Here is a 9,289-nt window from a genome sequence, read left to right as displayed (position 1 = left end):
TAGCAATTGCTAATTCCTGCTTTTTCTTTGTGGTCAACTTGACTTAATTTCTTTAATTTCTTTTTATTTCGATCTTGATTTTCCGACAACCTAATAAATGCTGAAGGGCTGGCGGTGGAACGTTGGTGCCGGCATTTTTCTGACAGTGTTTATCAAGTTCGGCTTTGAAAACGCAACTGTGTCAATATTAGTCTTTCGCACGAAAAACCTCGGCCATTAGCGAAAACGTAAACAGTGAGGTAGCGAGTTCAGTTTTATTTGGGAGTGTCCTCCTGACCATGAAGAAAAAATCTCCGGGCGATGAAGCCGGGTGGCCTAGTGAAAACACACATTCCAAGAAGAAGAAGGTCCACCGTGTCGGTCCACACTACAGCTACGTTTTTTTATTCCGCCTGTCCCTCGCCTCAGCGTGGCACAAATTGAATCACCGCCACCCACGTTCTTTCTCTTCTTCATGGAAACAAAGACATTAACGCCCGTCGGCAAACGTAGCTCGCGGTTCTGTTTCCCGAGCAGTGCGGGGTCGGATGCGGTGTGTGACTTCGTTATTTAAATTAGATAACCGAGTAACGCGCCTTTCAGATGGCATTACGTCAAACACGAAAAAAATCCCCTGCGAGGAATAGCGTTAGTATTATGCACTAGAAACCATAGGCCCGGAAGAAGCAGGTATTCTGTTTGTTTCTGCAAGAAAATTGTCATTGTAGGTTTTGCAAAATACAGTTTTGGTGCTAAAGCGATGTTTTTATTACTAGCCTAACAGGACAATGCAGTTAAATCAAGGAACCTATTAAACGTTGCGGCGCTAGTTTTCCTGACTCTCATCAGTAGTGAAATTGTATAAAAGTGACCTTACCCATGGCCAAGGATAACGGTAAGTGCAGGAGAATATGCGAGATTCGTCAAACTAACCCTCGAACCGCGTAAAAGCAACGTGGACGAGACCTATATACAAATACAAGACAGAAAATTAAAAATTGCAAGAAAAAGTACCATTACAAGGAATATTAGGATGTGCGTAAAGTTTTCTAGCATTAAAACTGCGTCATATGTGCGCGAAAACCTTAGCAAAAAGTGCGCCAAACCTTCGCTACAAGTGCTTGTAATCGATCTTCAAACCATCAGAATCCCAAATGTAAACGCATTTCAGTAAAATCAAAATGTACGCGGATACGTGTTGTATGAGACGAACGTGTAATATTTTGCTGCTTCTTCATGATCTACCCCTGTGTTGTCTTATCTATAACTGTTCCTTTTTCATGATTTGCAAGTAACTGTTTTGACGCAAAGGAATCCCGGTTTCACCCAGGCGCCTTGTGTTCAGAGATCTTATAAAAGTTCTTCGGTCTACCAACCAATCCACGAGAAAAAAGATTATATTTTGGGCTGAATACCGCCGGCCCTACTAAGAAAGCTTATAGGCTTATAGAACGTATATTGGACAAACTGGAAGATGTGTTAATGACATATTGCCGAGCATCTCAGTAACGTGGAAAAAAGAAATAGCGGACAGTTATGCTCGCATTGTAAAGATTGTGGCTGCCCACCTGACCGCACCAAATGCTCCATAATTACAAAAGCAACAAACAATTGACACGAAAGATAGTTGAAGTCAAGAGTTGTTACAGAAAAGACAAGTGTCAGCTACCCTTCTGTGCTGTTGACAGACAAGAAAATTGCTTATCTGATGAACGTACGTGAACTGAAGTGATGGATCAATATGTGTATGTGTTTGACCCATTTCTCCTCTTTCGCTCCTTTCTTGCAACGCAATTCTGCATATAAGTATTTTTCCTCCTATAAATGGCTCTTGTTAGTAAAGACTGCGCTGTGTCCTGTTTACTCCTCGTGCACGCCTCTTTAGCCGTGTTAAAATGATGATGTACCACAAGCTTATACCTCCGTCATACCAAATGTGGCTGTGAAACGAGAAGGCGATTGTATGAAAGACCTCATTTACGTGCCGATTCCGTTGGGACGGACATTAAGCAACCGCAGGTCACTGTAATTCTGCCTTATACTATAAGAACGCTTAGTACATCAAAACAGCGTTATGTACTCACACAGTTCTGAGTGCAGATGTTCCTTTCTACGCTCACTGCAGTGTTTTAAGACGCGTTGTTTAGACCGCCTTTTTGGTGATAAAGCACATGGGAAAGCTTAGCAGAAATTGTAAAAAACAGAATGATTGCACGTTTATTACATAATATTCAGCCATGTTTCATTTTAAAAAATATGAAACCCCCAAATCAATCTACTTTTCATGGCTACGGGGTTCTAACGACCAACGACCAAATTTATTAAGGATTGAATTTTCTGGTTGTGTAATAGCCCTTCCACAGAAAATGTCGAAGAGGCCTTAGTAAAACAGGCGTATGCAAAACGATATATAGAAACTTCTTCTGGGGAATTTGTGTTTACGTGCCTTTAAGGTAAAAGCGTTATGGCTACCTCCGGCAACACTTGCCACACTCTTCTTAACTGCTACATTATGATGGCGTGCCTTTTCTCGGGTTCATGTCTTCGTCTCTGGAAGCGAACTGCTTCGACAGGCACGCTGGCGCTACTTTACATCACAGCTTCCCCAAAATGAGAGTTCTTACCGGCAAAATGCACCCCTTCTAGTCACGCACTCTCCCGTTCCCCTGTCGCGGGAAACGCGCTTGTGTAAATAATTTTTTCCTGTTGGCAAGGTGCGGAGCAATGTAGTGGCAGCACACTCGGCTACTACACTGGCGATCCTGGTTTTCCCCTCGTGCGAACTTAAATCTGTTTTACGGCAAAGCCGTTTGCGTCTAGGTTTACGTGAATTTCTTGTGCCAGTCAGGAAATCTGCTGCAGCGAAACTACTCGCAGCGCAGGTAATTTTGCTGTGAATGCTGAGCAGAAAAATTCCTCTATATCGCCTTGTATAAAAACTTTTCCAAAAACAACTGAGGGACGATTAGCCACTCAGAAGCCTCTATTACTTGTTTGAGTTTTCTTAACAAGTCATGATTAAATAGTTTAATGTGAAGTCGTAAATATTTCCAGTTTTTTGTCAATATTGTGTCGATGCGAAGAGAACGCTCAGGGAAAACGGCTGTCACTCTTATTTTATAGAACCTTTCTCAACACAAAATATATGAGAATAAGCCGCGGTGAAGAGTGCGTTAATATGAATTTTGATGTACTGACCGCAATTACTGACTTTGCATTGAAGAAATAATCGACACCGAAGTCTCGTCTGCTGCGTACACAAGGGTCCCTAGATGGGGAAATAAACAGCCCCGTGTTTGTCTGCAAAGATAAAACTTTAGCCCCTCTAAGGTTTATTACCTATCATATTGCCATTTTGACATACATACAACGTGACGAGAAGAATAAACATGTCTCATTTCGTAACCCCGTGTGTCAAATCTTTTTACAGCTTCCCTAATGGTCCACATTCGAAGAAGGGAATGGCTACTAATCTGTTTTATTTACTATTTACCTTGGCGAGTGTTTTCTTTACCGGACTGCAACTAAAACAACAAAAGTGGCGCTGTATTGCAGGATGGGGCACTTTATGCTTTCGCCGTAAAATCTTTGTACATTAAGGGTGGGTGTAAGTAAATAAATTTCACGTGGAGCAGAAATTTTTCTCCAAAGGAATGATAACCGTTGTAAGAACTAGGCCGCCGCTACAAAATAAAATACGACATGTAGCACCGTGGAGCCTGTTGGGATGAAATGGGAACCAAAAGGAATATTTAATAACCTTTCACCTCGACCCGATCTGCTCGACCGATACGAAAACTCCGTCCGTTATATAAATTTTCAATGAACGGCTCCTTTTTCTCTTTTCATGCTTGTACTGCTACTCTTTCTCTATTCATGATTTCTCTTTCCATGGATTGAGAGGGACTATTTCAAAGAAGTTCCAATGTATGAACGTTTTAGAAGCCAGAGTCTTTTCTGAGTAATACCAAAAGTTGTCTGGGAACAGTTTGACCGGCTTTTGAGAAAGTGAATGCACAGCAATTTTTTTCGGACCCTCTGCACTGTGGTCGCTCAGTATCTCGTTTGCCAAAGGAAACCGTGTCCGCACAAGAAACTTCACGCCGAATTCATTACCCAGCGAGCCTCGCGGTCATACGTTTTCACCACATTGCAATGGCTGTACACGTGCGCGTCATTGACTAAATTCCGTATTCCAATTTTAGCCGATTTGCCCCAAGGGTAGCTTGTTGTTCTGCAAATTGCACTCATTTTGGTTTTTCTACCGAACGTATTGGTCACATCATTTGGCATGGTATGTATATTGAAAAACACGTTATAGCATGCCCAACCGAAGCTCGCATTTTACACATTTAAGCTCATATTTACTCTACTGAAATGTTCATCACTGCATGTTCACCCTACAGGGAAGGGCACTGCTTGCTGGTAAAACCTAGCTCTCCTTTCGCCTGGGGTTCAAGAGGGATGGCACGTCCAACAAGCGTTTATTGGGATACATATACGGAGGGATATGTTTTCTGCTTTACACAAGACAGACCATAGTATCTAAGCCAAACTCCCCTTTCAAGATTAATAGCGCTTTCCTGGTGTGCACACGATAGGTGAAATGCGCTCGCAGGGACTAAAAAAACCTTCAAATGATTTAAATATGGCACTACATAATATTTAGCATGGCGCCACATCCTTTTATTCTCAAGCAAGCCACGGATCGCTTCGTGTTTCTCCCCTCCCGACATAAGCACTGTGTTTCTGCCTATGCAAGGGAGAAAGTTTAAGATCCCAATATTTGTGGTGGGACTGCAACATTCAACATTTCCAGAGTGAAACGTGGCGCATGCGTCGCAATCACTGAGCGGCGCAAATTTCGAAGAACCCGCGCATAGTTTTGGGAAGCTGGTAATTATGCAAACATGGTGACCACTGTGTCATCTATTCAAATGTTCTGGGTGTTACACATGAACCTGAGTTGACAATGCGTTGTTGTTTAACCCTTGCCGGTGGTCCGCCTGACCTTTCATGGTCGGTTTCATGGTATCACTAAAATGCTAATGCGCAGTTGCATACTCATAAAAATGCTGCAGTGGTAAACCCTACTCACACTAGACTTCTTCAACCCTTTTTGGGCCGCAATGAGTGTAAACATCTTCTCCCATGGTGCACACCTTTAAAAAGTGTTCTGGCTAAGAAAGGGTGGAAGGATGAAAAAAAAGGGTGTGCTTGCGAACACCCTAAAATAAAGGTGTAAGGTTGCTTAACACTTCTAAATAATAGCGCGGGTTAGCACAGCTGATTAAACCAGCCCAAGAGACAGGACGAGAAAAGCTGACAAGGACGGGCGCTGATTTTACGAATAAATTTTATTAAAAGAAAGAACGAATTATGTATGAAAAATCTACAGCACCAGCAACATAAGAAACGCAAGGTTAAAATAAGGCTATTAAACTGAGGTGTCACCTTCCGCAACCACGCCGCTCAAATAACTTATCTCTTTTGCATGCAGCGAGATTGATATGCTTACACACGAGTACCTCACTTAATAGATTGTAAACGCCTCCGCAACTTCACGTCGGCATTTGGTCTCCTCGATTTGGCTACACTTTCTGCACCAGTTGAGCCGGTGCAGCACTCGCGCACTCGATTTGCCAGTGCAGCTAGCGCCACCTGCACTTCGGCCCTCGATTTGACGCCGTGCTGCACCAGTTCTTCTACACTTCTGCGCTAGCCCCTGTGCGAGTTCTCGTGCAAGGTGCAGCCAGTGCAGCGCGCCTAGGCGCGGTTTTTGGTGCGCATCGTAGCAGACGATTCCACCGACTCCACCATCATGATAGTTGTGTCTGTCAACGGAGTGGAAGCGACAGCGTTTCCCGTTTTAGATGAGAATGGTGGTCACTTGCGACAAGATAGCGCGTTTTTGTACAAAACGCAAGGTGACTGAAACCGAGATAGAGATAATTAACTTTTATTTTGACCAAGAGATGAGATTTTATTGAAGCTCGCTCGATGCAGTCTAAGATGCCTTAGGCAGAACCGGCAGAGCGGAAAGAAACACTTGTGATAACTCGCTGCAACCTCTTTCTTGTGCTATAGACGGCCTTTACATCAGCATCCAGCACGAAGAAGCGCCAGCCAGCCCTACGCTCCCGGTAGCCGCTGTCGCTAGTCAGCTGCAGGTCTCACCTCCTGCCGTCATTCACTATCCGCTCCCGCCTGCGACCCAGCCTGCAGCTTCGCCTTCGCCGGCTGGTCAGCTTTTAACCCCTGCGTCACAACCGTCCGCCGACAGTGCAACGAGCGGTGTGTGGAGCGCCAACAAGGCGAAGTTCCTCATTTGCAAATACAAGGAACTGAAGGAAAAGATTGGAATCTCGGGAGGATATAAGTAAGCCCATCATATATATCGTACCCACACTTGCGGTGCTAATATACGGTAAATTATTTTCACAGGACAAAAAAGGCCATGTGGGAAAAAATAGCCCACGAAATCAGCTCAGCGTTCCGATGTCCCATGAGTGCACTCCAAGTGGAGAATAAATGGAAGACTATGGAGCGCGCCTACAAAAAAACTAAAATGAGGAATGGCTCAACCGGTCGCCCCCCTGCAGCGTGCGAGTTGGAAGAGTATGAGCAGCAGACCTTTCACTTTTTTTTGCTCATTTTCTGACTGAGGATCATTTTTAAATATGCGTTTTCTTGGCAGGGAACTTGCAGAGGTTTTGGAGCGTGAGCACCATATTGCTCCTGTTGCACTGCTCGCCCCAGGAAGGATTGTTGCGTAAGTTTCCAGCACCACGTTATTTTCGAAAGAAATCCCATTAAATATATATGTGTCCTAATTTTCTGGCGGTACATTTAAACTGCGCTTAATGTGCATTTCTACAGAATTGTTAGCTGGCACAATTGCTATATGCATGCATGTTTCTGTGGTAAAACTTTGAATGAGTATGGCAGTATGGCTGAATTATATATCAAGCGTGGCCATCCGGATAACCGTGGGAATTCGATCCCTTCATTTGAAATGAAATTCTCTTTACTGTGAATTGACCTATCCACTGCACAAATGCCCACACTTTGCGTGACGTTTGTTGACAATTTTTATTATTTCGAAAGCAACAGGGATGGAGAGAACATGCTTCCAGAAAATGAGCCTGTGGGTGAAGCTGGTGATGAGGAAGCACCAGCTGAGGAGGCACCTGCACCCCGCAGCAGAGAAGCTACAGCACCGACGAGAGGCGGCAGTCGGCAGAGGAACACAACCATCGGCAGCCTGATTAGAGTAATGCAGGATGCGATGGCTGCAAAACAAAAGCAGCATGAAGAAAAAATGCGCCTTCTTGAGCTTCTTGTATCTGCTGTCGAGGGAAAAAAATGATCACACGTGCTTTCTCGTGTGCAGTCGAGGCAAATAAAAGAGTTCTGTCAGTTTCTTGCGATGATTTGCATGTTGTTCAGCAATGATGCTGGGCTATGTGTCTTCTTCGGGTTTCACACTGTGCAGCAGATGCGTCGCTTTCACAAGATTCTTCATCATTGCCAACGTCATCATGAGCAGGCACGTCTGCAAGATCTTCAATGAAATCCCTCTCAGAGTTGCACAAGTTGTGAAGCACGCATGCCCCCATAACAATGCGACAGCACTGCGTAATTGTCTTGGCATCGACAAGGTATAGTCTTCTGAAGCGTTGCTTCAAAAGGCCAAAGCAGTTTTCGATGGCCACCCTCTGCTGGCTGTGGTACTTGTTGAATCTTTTTTTCAACGAAAAAAAACTGGAGCCATTGTCTTTGTATGGTGGCAAAAGCCAAGGTAGCATGGGGTACGCAGATTCTCCAAGTATATAACCATCGCCACACTTGGCTGCAGCCTCTTCGAAGAAAGGGCTCTCTCTCAACACCCGGGCATCATGAGCAGAACCAGGAAAGCCAATGAATACATCCAAAAACTTGTTCTGGTCGTTGCAAACTGCCAGCAGAATAATTGACGGCCACTTCTTCCGGTTGATATACGAGGCAGTGGACTCGTCTGGCTTCAGGATCTCGATGTGCGAGCCATCAATGCACCCCACGGTGTTTCGGGGCCCTTTCCCGCCCTTTTTGCCAGGAAGGCCATTTTGCTGCGGGCCATGTCGGTAGCGCTTGGCCAGCATATCACTTCAGCGCTTACCGCTTGCAAGAAGTTCAGCACCCTCCGCATGCACACCACAACCGACGATTCCGAAACGTCAAATCTATCGGCTACGGAGTACATGCTGGTTTGGCTACCAAGGTAGCTCAGTGTTATCAGGCAACTCTTTTCCGCTGTGATTTGTGGACGGCCGGAGACACTTTTCGGGAAGAACGGCGAGAGCCTGAACCGCGCGCCCAAATTGTCAAACGTCTCGCGCGACAACCGGAACAGCCTCTTGAATTCGAAGTCTAAGTATTTGGTTGTCACCTGTTCGAAGTACCCGTTCACTCGGTGACGGTCGACCCGTGCCACTTTGCACAAAGCAATAGAAAGGGCACAGTCAAATTCCTCGTCGCTGTCGGAGTCCACAATTTCCATGGCCGCAGCCAAAATGCACGCCATTTCGAATAAAAAAACAACGCGCGCGTGCAAACGCGGACCGCAGCAGACGACGTTTGTGCACTTTTGCCCTCAATTCGGCCGCTGCACGGAAAGCGCTAGTGTACGGCTGCACTCGCACTCAAAGAACTGGCGCTGCACTTGCACGGCACTTTTGTGAACTAGTGCAGAAAGTGTAGCCAAATCGAGGAGACCAATTGATCCGGGTATCTGGTCACAATCGAGGCGTGGTCAACCTTAGGTGAGCAGCCATCTTTTCCGCAATGAGTAGCGAGGTTGCTTCCCTAGAACGTCTTGAGTGCATCAGCATGCTCACGTAGGCGATGGCAGCAGCCAACCGCTGCGCTACTACCTCACAGCGACACGGCTACCTGACGGGCTCCTCGCGCAGCTCCGGCTCCCACCCCCTGTCCCACAGACCTACGACGACTTCAAGAGGGCTGTTCTTAAGCAATATGGCGTCTCAGGCACTATATGTAAATGCTACAGCGATGGATGTGACGACACGCCCACCTCCGTCACACCCATGTCGAAGCCATCCTCTACACCACCACGCCTTCCAACGCCAACTGTGCATACAACTTCAACGCAGTGTTCAGTCTCACCTTTGCAGGAAACGGCAGCGCCGGCTACGGCTTGCAACACTGCAGGGTCGACCTTTCGCTTAGTGGAATCTGCACAACACTATGCTGCAGTGCACAGGTTATTGCATCGGCTTCACCGACCCCTGCAATTGTCGACTGCTTTGCA

The 9,289-nt window shown here is 45.7% G+C and overlaps 1 protein-coding gene across 1 annotated transcript; it reads left to right on the top strand.

The window, feature by feature from the left end:
- The first annotated feature begins 858 nt into the window (after window positions 1-858).
- On the top strand, window positions 859-7,348 carry LOC144167994 (uncharacterized). The gene is made up of 5 exons (XM_077697096.1): window positions 859-874; window positions 6,067-6,358; window positions 6,424-6,597; window positions 6,677-6,751; window positions 7,087-7,348. Exons 1-5 carry the CDS (start codon window positions 859-861, stop codon window positions 7,346-7,348), a joined length of 819 nt encoding a protein of 272 aa, XP_077553222.1.
- The last annotated feature ends 1,941 nt before the right edge of the window (window positions 7,349-9,289 follow it).

The sequence above is a fragment of the Haemaphysalis longicornis genome, unplaced genomic scaffold (genome assembly GCF_048455015.1).
Source record: "Haemaphysalis longicornis isolate Haplotype H1 unplaced genomic scaffold, Haemaphysalis longicornis Haplotype H1 scaffold_2, whole genome shotgun sequence".
Taxonomy (NCBI): Eukaryota; Metazoa; Arthropoda; class Arachnida; order Ixodida; family Ixodidae; genus Haemaphysalis; species Haemaphysalis longicornis.
This window is presented reverse-complemented; position numbering and strand designations above follow the sequence as displayed.

What these genes read in the sequence shown, in the direction of transcription:
- LOC144167994 (XM_077697096.1), top strand. An exon ending in GCAGCGTGCGAGTTGGAAGA is followed by an intron (nt 6,598 to 6,676) that starts GTATGAGCAGCA and finishes TTTTCTTGGCAG; the next exon opens with GGAACTTGCAGAGGTTTTGG. An exon ending in GCCCCAGGAAGGATTGTTGC is followed by an intron (nt 6,752 to 7,086) that starts GTAAGTTTCCAG and finishes TTATTTCGAAAG; the next exon opens with CAACAGGGATGGAGAGAACA.